The 23421-nt window shown below is 32.5% G+C and overlaps 2 protein-coding genes across 2 annotated transcripts; both read right to left on the bottom strand.

The window, feature by feature from the left end:
* Positions 1-8240: 8240 nt before the first annotated feature.
* LOC114734088 (transcription factor bHLH162-like) lies at positions 8241-9394 on the bottom strand. The gene is made up of 3 exons (XM_028921595.1): positions 9169-9394; positions 8713-9072; positions 8241-8492 (listed from the first exon to the last, which is right to left on the bottom strand). The coding sequence occupies exons 1-3, from the start codon at positions 9289-9291 to the stop codon at positions 8361-8363; spliced, it is 615 nt and encodes a 204-aa protein (XP_028777428.1). The 5' UTR covers positions 9292-9394; the 3' UTR covers positions 8241-8360.
* Positions 9395-14212: 4818 nt separating this feature from the next.
* On the bottom strand, positions 14213-15179 carry LOC114734089 (transcription factor bHLH162-like). Its single transcript, XM_028921596.1, has 3 exons — positions 15057-15179; positions 14624-14977; positions 14213-14290 (listed from the first exon to the last, which is right to left on the bottom strand). Exons 1-3 carry the CDS (start codon positions 15177-15179, stop codon positions 14213-14215), a joined length of 555 nt encoding a protein of 184 aa, XP_028777429.1.
* Positions 15180-23421: the final 8242 nt, after the last annotated feature.

Genomic DNA, 23421 nt, shown 5'->3' with positions numbered 1-23421 from the left:
CTCTGTAGATCTATAGCTACCGTTTGTCCTACCTACAGATTACAATAGGGGTTGTTATAAAGGTTGAGACTTGAGATCGCTCAGCCTCAAGATTAATGCTGTTTCATGTTCATATGTAAGAGGGGAGAGAGAGAGAGAGAGAGAGAGACAGAGTGAGTGGGTGATTGGAATAAATTGCGGGCCGTGACTTTAAGTAAAGTGAGAGTGTAAGAATACAATACTAGATTTAGATGCGAGCCACTCTCTGATGAAAGCATTCAGACTTGGGACCTGGTGGGGCTCCTTGTCTCTTGGTGGACTCATCCCTGCATACACATGATCGTCTTTTTCACTGTTCCTGTTATTTAATCAATAAGCTAACAACTCGATTCTTCATTTATATATATATATATATATATTGTGTAGATAGGGATAATGACGTACGGGTAGTTAGTTATATAGCTGAAAGAAAATTAATGTCAAATGAGAACATATTTAATTAATTATTTATAATTGGAATTGTGAAATTTACTTGTTAAATTTTTTACGAGATTTTTAAGTTGTGATTCTCCCTTTTAAGTACCAAGCTGATGTCGCTTTGAATAAAGTTACTACTATATGCTCACAATTTTATCTTGGCTTGTATCTTGAAGGAGAAAATTTTTAAGTCGATGTTTATTGTAACCCAACGTTGATTGATCACTTAGGATGGTATAATTTTTAATTTTCGCCAAGATTGTGTAATTGGGGTATTGGATAGTTGCAATCAAGCTTAAGCATCATATGCACAAGATTATACTTGAATATAATCAAACTTTTGAGAAAAACTATAAATTTTAAATGGAAATTGTATGGCAAGAATATTTTCTGAGTTTTTTGTTCCCAAAAGAAAAAGGGAGTAATTTGCAATCTCTGTTCCTTTACATGTTTATATATATATATATATATATATATCACATCATGTGTGGTATAATTATTTGATATTTTTTTCAGTACCGAACTATCCGGTAGTTACATTATTAAACACCAAGTCAGATCGAGTAAAAAAGGACCCCATGCACAGGTGTTGATATTAATTGGTTTTTAATTTAGAACGTCGAGAAAATTTCCAGAGGTCAAATATTAGGGCTATGCTACGTATTATAATGGGTTGTTTTGCACTAGTGCGTGAAAAGTTGACAGCTAAAGTTCTTCAAACCAGAGGCAATGATGGTTCAGAGTTTGAGACCACCACATGAAAAAGTGGGCATTATATAGTTGGAAAAGGCTTCCTCATTCTGGGGAGCAGATTCAGCATTATTAGGGTTAGTTTATGTTTATTCATTATACATACTTATTTACAGCCAATTGACCTCGATTTTGAGCATTATATAGCTTCGCCTAATTGTTACTCCCTCCGTTCCTTATTATAAGAGACGAATAACCGAATTACGTTGATAAAAAAAACAGTTAAAATTAGTTAAGAACAATTAATGTGTAAAAAGTATAATTTTTTTCCAAAAATGCCCTCATTAATAAGGAGAGAGAGCATGAGAGAGAACAATAGTAAATTCTTAAAAGAAAGAGAAGTGGGAAGGAGAGAGAGTGTGAGTTGGAGACAATAAATATGGGTAAAATAGGAAATTAACACAAAAAAGTAGAGACAACTTTTAAGTGTCTCTTATATTTAGGAACATGCTATAAGCATCAAATGTCTCTTATAATAAGGAACGGAGGGAGTATATTATAAGGGCTTATCAATTATATATGAATGGATGGTGAAATATAATAAATTTAAACGCTGGGATATTTCATTCACAAGTGGAGACTCATTATTATTCAGAACCAGTTTCAATACTTATCATAAACTTATTAGATCTAAATCATCCATATCTTATTGGAATGATTCAGTTTTGATTTTTTTTATTTGTTCAAAATAATTATTTTAACGTATATAGAATCTAAAATAAAAATAATCTCTTAACTATTATTTTTTTCAAAAATAATTTTTTTCTATATAAAAATAATTAATTAAATATTTTAAACCTGGATCGTTCAAATCAAATATAGACAATCTATATGTGATGAGTTTAGGAGGTGATAAGTACTGAAATTAGTTTTATTATTGTCCCATTGCCTTCATTGAGAGAGAGAGAGAGAATATGGACAAATAAAAGTGGGGATAAGGATAAAAGCCTTCAAATGCAACATATCGTATAAAAAATATTCCTCTTATTCTATTTATAAAGTAGAAAAAAAAAGTTTTTTATTTTATTTGTAAGTTACTTTATTAAATTTTTAATATGAATATACTCTTTTGTTAATCATTTATTATACTGTAGATAATTTTTTTTAAATGTACGTATTAAATAAGGATAAAATTAAAAAAATATTATATGTTAACGGAGAGTTAATATAGCTTAATTTTTTTCTTAATCTGTGCAAAATATGCTGCAAGTATCTTATAAATAAGACTAGAAAAGTAATAAATAAAAATCATATTATTTATAAATTTATGAATCATAAACAACACCGATTGTTTTTATTTTTATGTAATAAATGCACAAGCACACTCACATTCCCTTCATTGATTGGGAGAAAGGGAATATCGAAAAAGTGCGGCAGGGATATAGTGTAAGGATAAGCCTTTCAAAGTTCTAGTTAATATGAGAATTAAATTTGGTTCTTAATTTAAGAATTTAATCAATTTTATCTCGTCTATGTATTATTTTTTTGAAACTAATTTATTTTACTTATAAATTGATACTCATTTGATCGGATAGAGAGAGAATTTTTTTTCACATGAATATATAATTTTATTTTTTATTTATTATATGTTAATTTGGTTCTCATGAATTACAATGTACTCCCTCCAATCCTATATAGAAGTCTTATTTTTGGAGAAGGATCTAATCCAAAATATATGCTTCATTTTTGAGTTTGTCTAAGCATTTATTACTTCTTCTTTTTTTTTTTTTTCTATTTTGCCTTTAATTGACTGTACTTAATATTCCCTCTCTCTCATTAATATTACTCCCATATATTCTCTTTCATCATTTATTTTTATTTATTCCTTTAATTCTATTTATAAGTCACTTTCAACATGTTTCACACAGACTAAGTAAAATTTTAAATTTCATTAACTCTCATTTAAAATTCAATAACTTTTAACTTTATCCCTATTTAATCTACATTATATCTCATGTAAATAAAGTCAATATAATAATAAATGAAAGGTAAAATTATGTATACGTAAATACAAAAAATTTCTCTTAACAGGACCAACAAAATATCTTCTCTCTCTACCCTATAAATAGGATAAGAGGAGCAATAAATAAGGGCAAATTTGGAGGAAAAGTGTATTTTGAACTTATTTATTATTTTTAACTAATTCTGCATGTTAGTTCATTAAACGTAATTCGGTTATTTGAAACTTATATATAAGATTGGGGGGAGTATAATTTATATGTGTGTACTCGATAGAATAGAAGTACAATGTATGTTAAATAGAAATAAAATTAAAAAGTTGTTAAATTTTAAATAAGAATTTAATCAAGTTTAAGATCTTTATAGCTATATGTAAAATATACTGAAAGTGACTTACTCCTCTGGTCCTATTTATAGGGCAGAGAGAAAAGTTATTCTGGTCATATTTATAAGTCACTTCATTAAATTTTTAATGTGAATGTATTATTTTGTCCTTCATTTATTATAGTGTAGTTAGTTATCTCTTGCGAAAGGTGTATCTATTAAATATGTGTAAAGTTAAAAAATTGTTATATTTTAATGAAGAGTTAATGCAATTTAAAGTTTTTCTTGGTCTATATGAAATATGTTGAAAATACCTTATAAATAAAATCAGAGGAGTATAAATAAGTTTAGAGGAGTATGTTATCTAATATTACGCACAGACTTTTTAGGAAATATTTTTTGCCGACAATATATTTTAGAAAATTAAGTCATATTTATCATAATTACTTAATTTAATTTATGGATTATTTTGATTTTTGTGTAAATGCACAATCACACTCTAATCAGGCAACATAAACAACAAATGATAGAACGACAACGCATTCTAAAAACATTAATTTCTCATGAGTGCCTTTTTTATTGTTCCCCACCATGAAAGATTGAGCAGTCTTATGCTTCAATATTACAGTAAAGAATCAACAAAGATCTTCAATCAATTAACACAACTTTCTTGGACTCTCCACTTTGTTTGGTTTGTTTCCCTATTTTAGATATATCAACGTCTTATTTCCTCGAATATAGTTTACTGGAAAAATTAAGCACCGCATTGTTCACACTATCCTTTTTTTTCAAGAGTCCAAAAATAAGCACGTGCAAACGCACAACTAAAACAAGAAAGTGCTACAGTATAAAATGAAGACAACGCTCTATATATATATATATATATATATATTTACAACAGTAACAAACATTATCCCAAGGGATTGGCTACATACTGGTATAACGGGTCACACAATGCTATAGCCCTCTATTCAGTTCTTCAGATAAACTGTTGATTAAAATATATCGTTTAATAATTTTATGGGCTAATTCAATTTTTAGTCCCTCAAATTTACTCTCATTTTGGTTTGGGTTTCTAAATTTCAAATCAAAAGTTTTGGTCTCTCAAGTTTTCTGTTTTTCATTTAAAACATTGACTCATATAATCCAATAAAAACTTGAATTATTTTGTTTCTAAAAGGACTAAAACCTATGGTTTGAAATTTGAGGAACTAAAGATTATATTAACCCTAATTTTATTAAATGTTCACTTTTATTTTTCTTTATTTATTATAATAGGATTTTATATCGCTTGATCCAATTAACCCTCTCGACGAGCTCATTCAATAGCATTCTTTATACATATTCAAATCACCAGAAACATTTTTTTTATCGTTTTTTCTTAATAAATAGCAGTGCAACTCTTAAAACAACATGATATAGAATGCTCATAGTAAAACGGTAAATCCGCGATATGTCTGGGGTATGCTTTGCTTCAATCTAATTCAGTCCAGTGTAGCAACTATATATCTATAAATCTATGTGATATATGTGTGTGTGCGCGCGCGCACTCCTTCGGTCTTTAATATAAAACCGAATTAATTAATTTGAGAAGATTAATGATGCTAGTTAAATTAGTTAATATGACATGTTTTTTTAAAACACTCTTAGTATCTTTCTTAATTATTTCACTCCCTCTCCTATACTTGATTATTGTTGAGAATATATCAATATGATTAATTTATAAAAAAATTGATAAACTTGTAAAATAGGTCTTATATATAAGATTAATATTAGCTTCCCAGTTAGATTTTACATTAAGGACTGGAGTATTATATAAGAGATAAGGAAATTATAATATTTCGAAACATGCACGGACGCAGGGTCGCCTGTACTAATCCATGAATGTGTGTAAATTTAACGTCTTTTAGCAGAAAATATTGAATTTCCTTTCTTTTTTTTTTGCCATGAAATAGTGTATTTTCTTTCAAACACTCGTTTTGGGTCTAATTTATCTATTTTTCACGCGGAAAATGTCTTTTTTGCCCAATAAGCAATAATAACGCATTTTACGTAATGCATATATGAATAACTAAGTGCAATGTAAAAGGTGATGATCCGATCAAAATATGTTAAAAGTTTTGTGTTTCAAATAAGATTACAATAATCATTATTTTTTTTTGGGTAAAGAAAACAACTAATTTCTTATATTACTTGTTATTGAAACACTGTAACTTACATTTCTCACCACTCAATTATCAATTACAATATATCCCCGGCGGTCTTAATTAATTATAGGACGATTTCACATGATTTTTTAATGAAAATCTTCTTTATCTAAAACATCAATTTTTTTCCACTAAAGATTATCTGTTTTGATTTTTTTTTTTGCCATGGAATATTATTTGCTTTGATACTCCCCGGTCAATTAAGACTAATGACCTCCTCTAGTGATTGAAATTTTAAAAATGTTCACTGATAATTGAGTTTTTTTTTATGCATAACGAGTTTAAAACGCTTGCCACAAGGGCAGCCATTCATCAAATGGTCCTTTTCATAAAGCATTATTAACTTTTTTTTTTAAATTTAAAAATTAGTGAAAGTTAGTTAGATGTCAAATATTCTTGTAATTTTTCAAAGTCGCCCATGAATCAAACTAAAATCATTATTTAAGATAAGAGCAAAGAAAGTAAAGTAGTTTTTAAAAGTGTATCATTAATGTTTTGTAAGGATATTTGTATCAAATATCAATAAAGAAAGTCTTATAAATAGGAGAGGTATAAGTAATAATTTTTGGGGAAAAAAATATTAGCTTGGCTGAAATCAATGTGCATGAAATATATGGGTTATGGGAGAAGAATCTGGAGTGTCACGAGACCCACCAAATCAACCTTGGCAAATATCATATACCATATGTGTGCGATGAGAGAAAGAGAGAGAGAGAATCAAACACGCACCCAATCACTAACTTCTGAATTCGAAAATAAGTGAGTTAGTCTTTTGCTGTAAAAATACATAACATTTAAAATTATACTATGTACATAAGGCCACAAAACAACTAGGTTTCTTATAAATGTAAAGCTTTATTAAATTTATTTTTCTTGCTGTGTGTGTGTGTGTGTGTGTGTTTTACCCCCAACAGAATCTCTACAAAATTATTGAAGGCTTGAACTACAAATTAACTAAATTAGTTTGTGCTAGATTAAATGGGAATTTAATTAACTTTGTCGTCTCTGGAACTTCTTGTTTTAATAAAGTGGCTTTGGAGCTTTTAGCGCTGCAGCCACAGACTTCAAAAGACACGAATGGGACTTGCTAGACGTGCACTTCACACCACACAAAATGTTACTCGGAAAATTAAACTCTTAAGAAATTATTCACTCTTTTTTGCTCTCTCTCGCTTTCTCTCTAGAGTTTTCTCTGCTTTGATTGGAGACACAGATTCCACTCTGAGAGACACCAGACAGTGGGGTTAAGGATGTGAAGATAAGGAAAAGGGATAATGGAATATGATAAAAGTAATACTTCTCCGATTCTTAATATAAGACCCAATTCTTGAGTTGGTTTTGGTCCTAAATATAAGACCCATTTTTCATATTTATCAATTTTCTCTAAATTATCCTTATAGATACTCCCTCAACCATAATTAAGTAAAAGAGAGAGATGGGGTATTAAGAAAGATGATTATGGTGTTTTAGGAAAAATGTGTCAATTTTCTTATAATTAACTAACTTACCTAACTTTTTTAATCTAATTAAATGAGTTAAATGAGTCTTATATTTAGGACCGGAGGAGTAACATAAAGTCATTTATTCATTATTTCAGCCAGCCTATCAGCTTTTCATTGTGTTTACTCTTCTTCCCACCGTCATCATCGACTCATCGTCATCCTTATCTGTCTCTCACTCGCTATCTAGGGCTACGTGTTCATTTTGCACTGGCCCACTCAATAACGCTACTGCCTCATTAAGATAAGGTTTAATTTTTCAGATACAATTTTCATGCAAATGGAGGAACGAATATTTTAGAAGAAGGAGGAGGCATTTTAGTTGTGTAGGTTTATTATGAACATTAATTATCTTATTTGTAGGCTTGATTTCTAACGTATATGGAATGTTTATTTTCATGTGCTCCTAATTTAAATTTTCATGCAAATGGAGGAACGATATTTTAGAGTTAATATATTCCCATCGGCTGTGTATTTTTGTACGGTTATACCAAAAGAAGATGGAAATGGAGCAATAAAATCAGCAAATAAAAATTCGTCATTTGCAAATAAATACACGCATCTTATTTGCCCATTTAGTTAATTTCATTCTTCCTAGTTATCATTTTGCTTTAATTCGTTTTTACCACACTCTGTTTCCCAAGCCGACATGAAGATATCTGATATTTTGAACCCGAGAGATTAATTTCTCAATTTGATTCATGTTTTTTTTTTTTAGAAAGAGAATCTCATGCCTTCCAATAATTCTCGCGCTAATAAGTTCTAGCTATCATCTCTAATACGAGTCGTGTCATTATCAGTTCAGATCAGTTTTCTACACTAATAAAACTTTGTGTTTATATATGGCCCTGAATAGTGTAGTAATAATCATAGATAATAGATAATTGGTTTGTATGTTTCCTATCCGAAATATAATTAATTAATTAGTTGATTCATTGACTAAAGGCCCTTTCTATCTGTCACAAATTAAAGAGCAGAAAGTGACTAGGATAATATAATACGCACGCAATGAATAATATATATATATATATATATATATATAACTTTGCTGTACATTACATGTCCATGATGACAATGGAAGCATACAGTAAGATCAACGGAGCGAGTTAACACACACACACACTATGGATTTTATCATCTTATTACAAACTCGGGAAAGAAGTAGTTATTCATACAGTAATTCATCAGAATTCCAGAGGGTGCAGCCATTGCCATTCTCTTCAAAAGCGCCAGAACCATACACAAACCTCCTTAATCTCTCCGATATCCTCCCAGCCCTGTTACCACATTCTCCTACCTGAACAACATTCATGGGGAAAAAAACACCAGAGCCATCACTCATATGCATAAATCAGTTTGGCCTCTCAGCTCTAGCTATATATAGGAGCCAGTTCTAGCTAATTTAATTCCAACTTATCGATCCACTTACTAAGGCTTTAAGCTAAAATCTGAAGAGGTCTGATGATAAAAAAAAGAAAAAGGTTACTGGTTTAGAGGAAATTTCATGAATTGCTTACCTGACAGTGAATGTTATGAAAAACCGTATCTTGAACGACTGAATAGCTGGCGCTAAGAATGTCAGCTTGTTCCTCGTGAAGAATGCGAATGAACTCGTTGAAAATGAACTGGCAATCCAACCCAGTAATCACACAAACCTCTAGTGTTGAACCCATTTGGTGAATCTCAACTTTGGGGGACTTCGACCCCTTAATGATTCCTCTGTTATTATAACTTAGTCTCCCGCTAACGCTTATATCTGGTTCGTTGTTGATTTCCATCAGGCTGAGCTTCTTCTCCTGCATCTTCTCCAACTTTATCTGGAGCTTCTTTATGTAGTTCGTGGCTTCACCCAGCTGATCCGGCAGTGAAATCAACTCCTGCACCACAGGATTTAAACGTACAATACATAAATAACTTAAAAAGCGGTAAAAAAAAAAACGAGTAATAATGAATTTGGAGGTGAGATTAAGTACCTTGGAGGTCTGACGAGGGACGAGTGAGCTGAGCCTGGAGTAAAGAGCCCTCATTTGGCTTCTTCGGTTCCTCTCTATGACTTTCCTATCGCATCTGGACGAAGTGCCTGGAACGTTCTCCATCGTCTCACTAGAATCTATAATTTACCCCTCCTACCTGCAAATTACAATATGGCTGGCTATAAAGGGTGAGACTTGAGAGAAGACTAATGCTGTTCCATAGATAAGGAGAGAGAGGAAGCGAGTGGTTAATAATGGGAATAAATTATGGGGGTGGGGTGCCTCTAAATAAAGGGAAAGTTTTGGATCATTATATATTTGGCTGCGAGGCTCTGATCGATCTTTCATAAAAAAGCATTCAGATATTTGAGAGACGTGGTGGGGCTCCTTTCGTCTTGGACCTATCTCCGTCCCGTATGAACATCTTTCACAGTGTCTCTTCAATAATTAATAACCTAACAAACTCAGCCCGTCATAGTACATATGCGCGTGAGGTCTTTGTACCATCGATCCGGATCAAACATATATTCAAAAAGATTTAAGTATGCTAGTAGAGTATCAATTTTTTTTTTTAAGTTGCCTTTGTGACATTGCATGGCATATGGGCTTTAACATATAAAGCAACAAAACAATACGTGTATGTTCTCAACGTGTGAGCATGTCCGCATCATCTCACAGGTGGCCAAAAAAACAAATTCCAAAAAAAAAAAAGGAACAACCATGTGAGATACGTGGATGTGAATTTGATGTTATACTTTGGTGCTATGAGGAGGAAATCTCCAGAGATAGATGATTAGGATTTGTTTGGGGGGACAGGTATGGAAAGTTGACACGTTTTGGTTTTCACACCTTTATTACAGTAGTAGTGGTCCATTGTATTCAGATGAAGACATAAATAAAAGGGGGCCCTCCTTCCCGGGAACAGATTCAGTATTATTAGGGTTTTTATATTATACTTTAGAAGCTTCAAATTTGAGAAGGGTATCATCTAGTATTTTATAAGTTTTTAATTTGAGTTTGTCTTAATATTTAGGGAAAATCCCTAAAAAATAACTATTGAATTTTAAAATTCAAAATAAAAAATTACTTCAAAAATGTGTTGTCATTTGTTTTTCGAGTGTAGTTATTTTCTTTACAAGCATAATAACCAATGCTGATTTAGAATTTTAAAATTCAACAATTATTTTTTTGGAATTTTCTCTAATATTCAATATACATTTTTGTTAATGTTATCTTTAATTATTTCTCTTTTACCATATTTTCCTATATATTCTCTTTCATCGTTTTACTCATTTAGTATAAAGACATATTTAAAAATAAAAATCTATTTTTAACTTATTTATTATTTTTAATTAATTTTAACTAACTCTCTGTTATCTATAAATTAGTTCTTTAAAACCCACAATAAGGACGGGAGAGAGTATATGTAAAGAGGATGAATGATGAATAAAGGGTCAACATGACGACCATTTATATCGCGTACTATTTAGATTCAGACACCCGGTGGGGTAGGTAATTAGCGATGTAATGGGCATTCGAATTGATGGATGACTTTTGTCAATTATATATTTGAAACATTATACAATTTTTTTTACCTTTTTAATAAAATGTGTTTTTTGTTACATTTTTAATTAAATGAATGAATAAAATGATTACATATGCTATTAATTTAACCTCGTCAACAAGACAGGTGGGCAAAGGACAAAACATGGGGCCGGGTATGATTTCACACATATTCTAATCACGTGGTGAATTAATTATTCATTAATTCAAAGTCTACCCAATTACTCTTCTAGTCTTATTTTATAGGCGACTTTTAATATGTTTTACATAAATTAAGAAAAATTTTAAATTTTATGAACTCTCATTTTAAATTTAATAACTTTTTAATTTTTTTCCTATTTAATATATATTACACCTCATATAAACAAAGTTAACATGATAATATATAAGGGATAAAATTATATATCCACACAAATTTTTTTTTTCAGTATCCTAAAAATAGAAGGAAAAAAATGTCTTCTCCTTTGCCTTATAAATAGAATAAGAGGAGCAGTTACTTGGGGGGCAAATTAATTAACCACAATAGTAATTCAGACCCGTGGGGGTGGTTCTATAATTAATTTAAGTCACGTGTCATAAGAACACGCGGGAAAATGAAATGAGTGGCTGAGGTTCGCATCTCTTGTTAGGTCTGAACTGAAATGAAATGTCGAGGTGGCTACATGTTTCTCCTCATTTGCCAAATTGTCATTTTCATTAATTGTTTTCTATTGCTTTTAAAATGTTGATTTCACTCAAACTAGCCTAATTCAAAGACGGTACTTATTGAATATAAAGACGTACACTCACTTTACTATATCTTTGATATCTTAAAGGGAGCTCCCGTTAAAAATATATATATATATACACACAGAAATTATTCATTATTCTGTAAATTTTGCAAGCGCAACATATCAATACCTTAATTCAAATCATTCTTATGAATAAAAATTTTTTTATGGGAGACCTTTTTTTGTATTTTAAATTAAGTTCAATAAAACATCAGCTGAATTTTTTCGGGGGCATATTTGATAGTAAGTTTAATCAAGTCGAAGTTAAAATTTTGAATATACTATAACTTATGTAATGTTTTGATTTTAGTTCAATAAGCTCAAAAATTAAGTTTTTCTAAATCCAGATTAAAAAAAAATTCAACAAACCGTACTATTCATAAGTAGAAAAAACAAAAACAGACATGCATGGAGTCCATTGCTTCTATCCACACACAGACACAATCAATTTCAACATATATGCCAAACGGGTAGTAGTGTGAACAGTAAACCCCCTTATTTTACCAGGTGTGAACTCACAAGTGTCGTGCACCTTTAGTTCACTTTTCTCTAATTGCAACTTCTTTTTGTTTGTGTGTGCATGCAAAAGAAGATGAATGTGCTTAATAATATATAAACTACTCGGACTAGCTATTTAACTAATCTATAGTATGGAAATCAAAGCCACATGGGGCGATCCTAGATATATGTATGGTGAAGGTAGTTAAGAGTTCAAACCTCCTGTGCCATAATCCAAAAATAAACAAACAAATTAAACATGCAGGCATGAGTTCAAACCTCCAATAACTTTGCTCATATTTATCTGGCTCCAATTACTAGATCTATCCCTCAAACATACATGAAAATTCCAGGCAACTCAGGCACACTTACACACGGATTCGGGGTGCCCTTCTGCTTGCCCTTAAGCACATAAAAAGTGACATTTTAATATTTCATGAATTAAAAATGGTGTAATTTTTATTTTTTTTAGAACATTTGCATCTGAATCAAAAAGAAATTACATCAATTTTAGAGCATTTTTTCCTTTAACAAATCATTTTAAAAAAACTGAGGGAGGCTTATGCTAGGCGAAGTGCGCGCGCTCTCTTGAACCTTGAATTAGTAAATTTGAATGAGTAACGGATTGTTCCAGTTAATGAGTGGGGACAACCGGCAGCATCATCTGAGTCTCAGAAGATATAATGGTGAGGTTGCCATCGAAACTAAATTAAAACAGCATTTTCTCTCTCTCATTTATTGCAAGTGCTCTGTAACTCTCCCCCACCTGTTTCTCCAATCGCTTTCATCTGCTTCGCTTCCTCCAGATTCATTCGTCATCCCCGTTTCTCTACCGGCGACCTCAAGCTTGGGAGAAACCAACAAATTAAAGAGCGTACAAGAGAAATAGAGAGAGCAGATATGCCATGCGGGAGAGAGGCGAGAAGAAGTAGGGACTAGGTAGAGGAAGAAACAAGGGTGAGCTTCGATTTCAAGTTTTGAAACTTGAAAAAATGGTGGCAAATAAGACATTAAAACTAGTGAAGCTCCATAAAACTGACCAGGATTAAAGAGCACGCAACCATATGTGCGAGCCATCTTGCACGTAACCTAAAAACCAAGTCATTACTCTGATGTGCAATTTATTCACCGCAACTCACATGTTGAAATTAAAACTTGATGATATATTGATGATAAGAAAGCTCCTTTATTAGTTTATTTAACGTGCAAAAACCAACGGGTAGCAGAAATAAACTAGGAAGTACTGCAACCACCAACTCCTAGAGGATAGCTTACAGTGCAGCTTCTAACCCTTAGAAAACAGCTCTCATGGCAGATATTCCACCAACTCCTATTGATTTGATCAAATTAATATAAATCCGCTACAAATTAAAGTAAGGGGGAAAAGTACACATCCCAATTGACTCAGTCAAACAAATAAAAAATGAATGGGTAGCTTAACTTGTAGGGGGGCTGTGTGCTTATCTAGGGCTTTTTTGGATTGTTCATCAATAAGCACGGTGCCTAAGCCAAGACAAAAACTCTTATCATATACTTACTTTATATTTTGTAAATTATGATTAAAAAACTATTTATAAACTATTTTAAATAAGCTCTTACTAAGTCATCATCTCAAGCTTGGCTTTGAGGATGCAACAATATTGAAAACTAAGTACTAGAGCATTGCTATTCTTATATATGGAATGGTTTGACCAGCCCCATGCCTTCCAATTTTGTGAGTGGGTTTTGGCTCCTAGAATCAGTGAGATGTGCCGGCCATTACTTTTGGATCGATCAATTGAAGTTCTTGTTTATGATATGAACACTGGACAGAGAGTTGAGTTTAGTTGTAACATCACAACTTTTCTTTGTTGGCGTGGGGATATTATATTCTTTTGTACTGATTTATGATATAAGTAAAGAACCAGACACGAACATGTTTATTTAATTCAATAATAACATCTGGAACACGAATAATTACTCATGTAGCATCACAATTTTCAACTCTTTGAAACAAGAAGCCACAAGGCAATCACAAGGGAGCAAATATCAGTTGGTGTCATGTAAATTTTGCTTTGCATTTTGTCTATAACAATGGAAGCACACAATCCTAAGATCGATCAGATGGGTTCGCATATTTTTCTATTCTATCACAAATTAAACTAAGCATAAGTTATTATTCGCATTCTGATTATCACTAAAACTCCACAGAAAGAAGCCGTTGGTCATCCTCTTCAAAATGCGCCAGAACCATACGCAAACCTCTTTAATCTCTCTGATATCCTTTCAGCTCTATTACCACATTCTCCAATCTGAATAACATTGATACAAAACCAGATCAGCTCTACGAAGATTCATAGCCGTAAATGTTCGTCGATTATGATTAAAGAAAATTTTACAGAGTTTGGTCCCTCAATTAGTTTGGTTTCTTTAATTAGGAATTAGCTTCAATTAGCCACTGAACTAGTTGGTATATGTTTTAGTTCTGAAACATGATAGTTTTATATGCATATTAACCCGTTTTATCAAGCAGCCCGTGTCACTTTTGAAAAAAATTAGGGCTTCAAGCTAAAATCTAAAGACTTCGAATAGTCTAATCAGAACAATAAATGCTCAGTTTAGAGGACGTTCCATAAACTGCTCACCTGACAGTGTATGGTATGAAAAACAGTATCTTGAACTACTGAATAACTCGCATTGACCACATCGGCTTGTTCTTCGTGAAGAATGCGAACGAACTCGTTGAAAATGAACTGGCAATCCAAGCCAGTAATCACACAAACCTCTAATGCTGATCCCATTTGGTGAATCTCAACTTTGGGCGATTTCGAACCCATAATCATTCCTCCATCGTTATTACTTAGGTTCCCACTAAAATTTGGCTCGTTGTTGATTCCCATTAGGCTGAGCTTCCTCTCTTGCATCTTCTCCAACTTTATCTGAAGCTTCTTTATGTAGGTCGTGGCTTCACCCAGCTGATCTGACAACGAAATCACCTCCTGCACCACCAGATTTAAACGCACAATACACATACACGAATAACAAAAAAATTGAGGGGTTAAGTAAACGAAGAAGTACCGCAGAGGATTGACGAGGGACGAGAGAGCTGAGCTGGGAGCAAAGAGCCCTCATTTGGCTTCTTCGGTTCCTCTCGATGACTTTTCTGTCACCTCCGGATGAAGAAGCTGGAATGTTGTCCATAATCTGGAGACTGTAGGGTGTTGCAGTATGGGTAGATAGGTCAAGAGCTCAAGATGAATGCTGTTTCATGAGTAATTAAGAAGCTTGAGAGTGTGTAAGCGATTGGGCAATTGGAAGAAATCAGGGGTATGGATTTGTGACTTTAAATAAAGCAAAACTGTATCAGTTTCATTGGTTTAGATGCCTCTCTCTCTCTCTCTCTCAATTTATACTCTATTTCTTTTTGTTAAAATAAAACTAGATAACTAATTTATAAATACTAAAAAAATTAGTTAAATAAATTATTTAAAATAAATATATGATGATTTTTTTAAATAATATTTTTAATAATGTGTATTGTAAACAAAGAACAAAAAAAGAGACCGGATACTAAATCGGTTGAGATAGTGATTCAAAAGTCAGTTGGTCATATTTTGATCAAATCAAGATCAAATTGGTTATATTAAAATAATATAATTTCATTAAAAATAACAAAATATAACAGCACTAATAATCACTAATAACAAAATAAAAGGAAATATAACAATAGTTTGATTGTAACAGTAACAAAATACAACAACGTTAAGAATTTTGATTTTTAAGGTTTATCAATAACTAAAATTAATAATCATTGATATCAAAATTATCATTAAAATTCATTCAAATCTATAGTGACTGAGATATTAAGAGTTGAATGAGAAAAATAAAACTAATAACAACATAATCGTCCAAACCGGTTCATCACTAGTTTACACTGATTTTTGCCAATTTTCACCTGTTTACACCAATTTGACTAGTTCAATACCGGTTTAACAACAGAACCAAACCGGACCACTGGCCGGTCCATCAATTTTTTGGTTGAACCAGCTAGTTCAGTTTGGTTTTTTTTTGCTCTGATTATAAACACTTCTTGATAGAAAGTCTCTTAATACAAGTAATCGATAAAAATATTTTTAAAAAATTGTAAATTGGAAAGATAATAAATCGATATCTTATATTTAGAATCAAAATAAAATTTATATGTAGCTTCTACATTTAAGATGGAAGGCAGTACAAACAAAAGAGTTATTTTTTTGCAAGCTGAATTTGTTTTTCCGGTGACATATAAACTGAAAATTGCAAGGCAAAGAAAAAACCTTTTCCCCCCGGCCGTTTTATGTGGGGGTGTGTGTCGTCCCTTGTATAATGATTTTACTATCAAATCAAAATAGCATGATATCCCGTGTGGGATGCGCGTTTGCATGCGCGGTGTGGTCTCTTTTTGGGCTGAGAAGAAATGTTAATGTGGTGTGTTTAATTGAAGTACCTACTATATGAGAAGTGAGAAGGACTTTATTTGTTGTGGGAAACTCTGACGAAGTGTTCCTTTTCACACCTGTAACAATCAATGTGAATGGTGCAATCTGTCAGACATCCACGTTAAGGGAGTGTTTGGGGTCCATTAAAGACACCTTAAAAAAGAAAGTATATTTGCCTAAGTAGGGACATAACTTGATTTACATATTGATTCTTCGTGAGAGGAACTAGTTCTTTGTGTTAGATTAAATCATTATCGGTGAGACTCAGACTTATTTTTGAAGTGCTGATCTTCTTACTAGCATCCCAGGTGAAGTGTCGTGTTTTGTTTAAACGTTGTTGAGTTTTTCTATGTGTTAATATGTGGTTATGTTTTTCATTTTTTAGACTTTAGACTAGTGGGTGGTCTTATACATGGTACTACTTTTCATCTTTAATATAATATCTTGTTTAACTCTCAATTTAATCTTAAATATAAGACCATAATATACTGGGTCTCTCATATTTATTCATTTTTTTAAAGTAGTCTTTACAATATATGTATATATTAAATGTTTCATCAAATCACACTTGACTAATAATGGTATTTTAAAACAACAACACTTATTACCTAATTTAACTGATTTTTTTAATCTACTCAAATTAGTCGATTAGGTCAGGAGATTGTGGCGTCTCATGGGTTTGTTAAATAATTGATGTTTATGTTGAAAAAAAGAGTTAATAGGGCAAATGCATATCAGCTTTAATCAAAAGTCAATGGTCGCCGTACGTGGCCAAAAAATACTACCAACGAGTAAATTGTGAAAATTAACGATTTTTCTACCATAATGAGATATCTATTTCATTCGCACCTGGACACACAAAGTAGTACTATCCGAAAGTAGCTCTCCAGAATAAGAATAAATGGTGACCAAAATTTGCACTTTTCCCCCATTATCTCCTATTTTATTCACAGGAATGGACCACAAGCTGCCGGCCAAATCCCAATTTCTGGGACCAGAAAAAGGGGGAGTTTAGTTTTATCTTAAATAATTATTTATAATTTGAGTCTCATATATTTTTAAAATGCATATAAAATTGAAAAAAAATGGAAAGAACAAGACAAAATCACACGGAATTTTTTAAAATAATCAAATTATTCTTGATCTAATTTATACAGATTGTAATGTTACGAGATATCTTGCCATAAATTTTTGTTTTATATGAATACCGGCTGAACTTATTTTAATCATAATTCATCTTTCAATCACCATAATGAAAATTACATTTATTTTATAATCTACAATTGCATTCAGAGTAAAATAAATATTTAATGCAAAACAATGATGTATCCGTTCCCAGAGTACATGTTCACTTTTTTTTTTTTTGTGACAATGTTCACTTTATTTTTGGAAGTTAAAGGAGTTGCCCGAGAATTAGACAACATAAACGACAAACAATATGACAAAACGACAACGCGTTCCCTGGAAAGTATTGAGATGTCCCCAAAGGCTTCGATGGAGCAGGCCAGTCCGGGTGGCCTAAGGGGGTTGCAGTCCCAATCTCCATTAATGTGCCACGTATAAATTATCCAACTGTTTTGCCCCCTCTTTTTACGTTTGTCAAAAGATGCAACCAGTTTACAACCCAACAACACTTTTTACGAACAATTATTTATCTCAATTACACATATTTGAAATGAGTTATATTATTTATATAATTTACTAATTTATTCATGACTTATAATTAATCTAATTTATCATAAATTTTTATGCAATTTGTGTTCTAAAGTTTTTTCTTTTAAGAAAATACCTTTTTAAAGATTTTTAGGTGAGTTGGATTCTATGAGTTCATCAAAACTTGACCATATTTCCTGGCTCAAAAGGCATTCAAAGAAATACCAACAAATTAATTATGTATCAATAAGGTTTCCAATATTGAAGATAGAATTTGAACTCACAACTTTATGAGTCAACTACTTATTAATTGAATATAGTTATCAGTCCACACATGACAAGTAAGGTATATGTGTATTTAACGGTTATCTTTTTTATATTTTATTGTGAATAACTGGGTACTTTTTGATGACCTGAACGTCTGATCCTAACTAAATTAGTGTGTGTTCACATCGATTTTTTTTTTTTTCCCTTGCTCAGTGGCGTCCATAATTTCATTTTTTATAAAGAAGCTTTTGGAGCGTAGCCCCACAAAGCCCTAAACTTCGAAGGATCCCATTTGTGAAGAAATCACTCATCCTGCACTTAGCACCACAAAGAGGAAAAAAAATCTTACCTTTCTCCTGTTTGTTTCTTCCCAAAAAAAAAAATTCATGTGAGGCAATAATTCCAATATGAATAAGAAAATAAGATAAATGTTTTCACTTTTTACCTCTCCCTGCAGTTTTATGCTTCCATATCACGTTGTACCTATTTTTTTTCCGGGCCAAAATATATTGGGCATGATTGCTCTTTTTAATTTTTACCCTTCCATAATTGTACTTTGGTTAATCATTTACACAATTTACTTGTAATTCATTACTATCTTTAATTATTTTTAGTTGCCTTATCAATCTAACGTGTTAATACAAGTATGCCTTTCATTTTGTATTATCCCTCAATTTATATAATAAACTTTATAACAACTTGTTCCCATTCATGAATTGTGCTGTTTATTCATCAATCATCAGACGATCGTGCTCAGTATATTATATGGCCAGGTATATATAGCTAGTTTATGCATAATCTGAAGAAACAAAGGATATACTCTATATTGGTTTGGAAAAAAAAGAAGATATATTCCATGGTGTTGAATGTAAGGGTTACTTAGCTAATTTAGATACATTAAAAAATTTAAATAAATCACTTAATACTAACAAATGAAACATGATTTTCTTGAAGTATCTACATGTAATATTAAATTAATTAAGTGTGTAAGTTAAATAAATTAATTTAGAAAAATAAAAAGGATAAAAGACAAAATGAATTAAGATCTTATATTTAGGATCATAATTGACTTTCTAACTAACACTTACATTTATGTTTGGAAAAGTAACATATATAATTACAGTGAACACAATGGGAATGAGTATGGAGAGTGAGCATAGACAATTGGCCCCTCGAACCAAACTACTGGGCTGGAATATTTGTGCATGAAGTAATATTAACATTAAGCTATATATATATATATATATATCCTACTAATTATTTAATTAAGCTGTCTTGAACACACGACTAATTAATTATTTTGATGTATGTCCCCATATCTCCAAAGTGGAAGTGAAGTTAACTTATGCATGAAAACTCGTTAGTAACTAATAATTAAGGCCTATTTGTTTATTTTCACAAAAAAGATACATTTTGTTTTTTTTTAAAAAAGAATATGTATGTCTTGTTTTGTTGAGATGGGATCAATGAAAATACACCATTTTGTTTTTTTCGCGGGATTTGAGAAACGAAAAGAGCCTTCATCCGCAAATGATTCATACAAACCGACAAATTAAATGATAGTGAAAGCATAAAAGATAAGAAATGGAAGACCAAGATGGCTTCTTCAGTCTAAACCTGCCCGTGCCTGCAAGCAGACAACTTGTTTTGCTGCTGAAGAGAACAATACTTGATTTATTGGGCAGCATTTATGCATATCAGCCACGACGCATAAGCCATAAACGATGAAGAAGGGGATGCCAAATTTTGAGGTTGCTTTCATGTGGAGCCCAAATTTGCGTGCCTACGCAATTTTGGCCTTAAAACTTGTCCACAAAACGACATCGTGTGGCCCTCAAGATATCCGACTATAAGCCTAAACCTTTTCATCTCGTTGCAGCTGTCTCTTTCAGCAGATTTGGAGTCCGTTTGAAACAGTTTATAAGTAGCTTATAAACTGTTTTTTTAATAGTAATTTACGAAATACGAGACAAGTATGTGTGTGCTTATAGGGAATTTTCACGACTCTGCCAAATGGGGCTTTACTCTCTTTCTGTTCTGTTTTTTTTTTTTTTTAGGTTAGAAGCAATTGCAACTTCCACCAAGGAAATTGAGAAAAAAAAAAAGGGAGTCTTCAATTGTCGAAATAAGAAGAGCAGCTTGCGACGGGGGCTGGGTTATACTAAGTTGAAGTTTAGGAATTAAGTTATAATTTAATTAAAAAAAAAGGGACCAAAAAGATTAATTTCGAAAAACAAAATTGGTTTAAAGACTTGTGATAGCAAAAGCGTTGAGCACTGACCTAACGCTGACAGCAGGAATGTGGGATATGGCCTCAAATGACGTTGACGGCTTTTTGGAATCCGAAGGCCTCAATCTAGACGCAAGGCCTAAGTGAATAATAGTGGGCCTGTAGAGCCCAAAATTAAAAGCAAGAGGCCTTGCATGACAAATTTCAGACATAAAAGCCCAGCCCAGTGCGAATCGGATGGCCCACTTGATGAACTTCATTATTTTATCATTATATTATCATTATATTTCTAGAGAACTTGATATATATATATATATATATATTGGCTCTGCATAAGTATATTCTTATTGGATGCAATTGTGTTTAAGAAGTTGTTGGGCACTAAATGTGGACACTTCTCTTAACAAAATTCGAATCTTAATTCATCCGGGGATTAGCTCCTTGTACAAAACCCAAACCCTGTTGGTTAAAGAAGGTCATATTGCTGGTGAAGGCCGGGACTACGACAGAGGAAGAGGGACAAATGAGAACCGACAGAGCGCCTCTGGTTTCTAAACAAGAAATTGCATTAACTACGTTCAATTTGGAACCCAACCACCCGCTCACGCCCTCATACATCTAAGGGCCCAAACCAAACAAGCATCCCACAATGCTCCACCTAAACCAGACACGACCACACTTTGCCTTCCCTCTACAGATTTGCGTGTTTATCTCTCTCTCTCTCTCTCAAGAAAACAGCGCGTGATATTTTAGTTTTAAACCTAAATCTTTTTGTAGTTTGATCTGCAAATGATTTAAAAAGATTGGAATGGTCACGTGCAATAACCACCTCCTCTGTAGATTCATTGCATTCTCGTAGCAATATTTCTTTAACCGAAACAGCATGCATGCATTGACACGCAACTTATGAAAATGAAACTAAATAACACAAAAACACATGGGCCAACCAAAAGTCATAGGAATCAACATCAGAGACGGACCGGCAGAGTCTGAGACTTTAATTGTTCCAACTACATCATTCAATCCTCAGCGAACCCCTTCCCCTCAATAATAAATGCTGTGATATTTTGGCCTGGCCTTCCAGAATCAAATCAGAAAAGAGAAGTTTTCAAGTTGGGCCTCATGATCTCATCTAGATACACTTAATCACTACACAAACAAAAAGACAGGTACACAAAACATGAAAGAGGTATGCCCCAATTCACGGATTTTGCTTAAGAATACGTTGTAACATACCAAAAATACGAGTTGCATGTTGCAGCAGCAGTAATCAAAGGCAAAACATGGCCACATTTTTCAGGCAGAAACTCCAAGCTTTCAAAACCAACGGCGCCATCCACATTATTGAGTTGGTCTCTCCACGATGACATTTCATGATGAGCGACGGTAGAACAGAGCAACAAAAAGGAAAAGCCAAATAAGCAAAAATTAAGAAATGACTCTCCCTCACACACGGCCGTCGGGGGTGGCTGCAAGGAGCTCAGTCACAAGTAAGAAAAAAAGCAGAATAGAATTTAAAATGACGAATTAGAATGTTGGAATTATGATACACAGTATTAAAATCAATTTCGTCATATTAATCAGGGGTAATAACGCCAAGGCAACCTAACCAACATATCCTGATCACAGCAGGCATCCAATTCTTTACACTTTGTTTCTTTTAATGGAAGTATCGTACTCTTTACTTGAATATACTATCGCATGAGATATAATGTATTTATGGGTTCAATTAACTTAAATAAACTCTCTAATTAAATTTTAACATCACTCCACTCACGATCCTGAAATCATGTGAGTCATAACACGATAGAAAAGTATACAAATTTCTTCTCATCTTGCTTCAACTAGCAGATTATCTAAAACAATCAGGCTAAGTAGAAAATGCTCCACAGCTCCACCTAAAACAGATACTATGGTCATTTATGAAAAGACAGGAATCTTAATACTGCCAACTGGTCCATCTGAACTATGGCAAGTCACGTGCAATTTCCTATAAAGTAGATTCAATGTACATATGCTTTCAATTAATAGGACGTGATTTCCATTAACAGCAAAGCAAATCAAGTAATAGTGCTTCAACAAAATCAATAACAAAGCGGGCATACAAGTATTTGATAATAGCACCCAAATATGACTAGTTAAGACTTCGTAATACTTGACCCCAAGCCAGAAAAATGTTGATATAGACAGCGGAAATGGAACCATATATAGCTTTTATTATAAGCAAAGAGATTCTTAAGCAAAGAACCTTAAACCAGATCACTCATGCAAATCATATCAAGCAGGAACTACGTCACCATCCTCCTCACCCACATAAAAATTCTTTCTAATAAATCAATTGGCATACACTTCTACAAGCCGATTGCTTTTCCCACAACTTCAATTAATTACGCTGCTCTCGTCCTCATTTCTTGTTGCATCTGACTCTTTAAACTCTTTGACAAGTTGCGCCATCACATTAAGTTGACCTTAACAATCAAACTTTCCACCTATATACAATTGATTGATTATGCCAATCTGGCCAAGTCTGAGAGGTTCCATGATTAAAATAGCAAAACATAGTAACAGAAAAGAAAGCGAAATGAGAAGTTTAGAACCAGCTCTTCCACACTCGGGAGGCACACAGTTAGGACACATCAGTCAAAACCAAATGTCAAAAGTAGCAATTTTTTCAGAAGCATAAATATAACTTGAAGAAAAAAAATTCACTTCACATAGCAAAAACTAACAACAAAACACCGTAAAAAAGTTCGAAGTTCTAACAATGATATTATTGTTTGGGAAGTAATACCAGCATTTTGGCTTTTGACCCGTG

The sequence above is a fragment of the Neltuma alba genome, unplaced genomic scaffold (genome assembly GCF_004799145.2).
Source record: "Neltuma alba isolate B1F8T4 unplaced genomic scaffold, ASM479914v2 tig00013075_pilon, whole genome shotgun sequence".
NCBI classification, from domain to species: Eukaryota; Viridiplantae; Streptophyta; class Magnoliopsida; order Fabales; family Fabaceae; genus Neltuma; species Neltuma alba.
The sequence above is the reverse complement of the archived record's forward strand: the minus strand, read 5'-3'. Positions and strand labels throughout refer to the sequence as shown.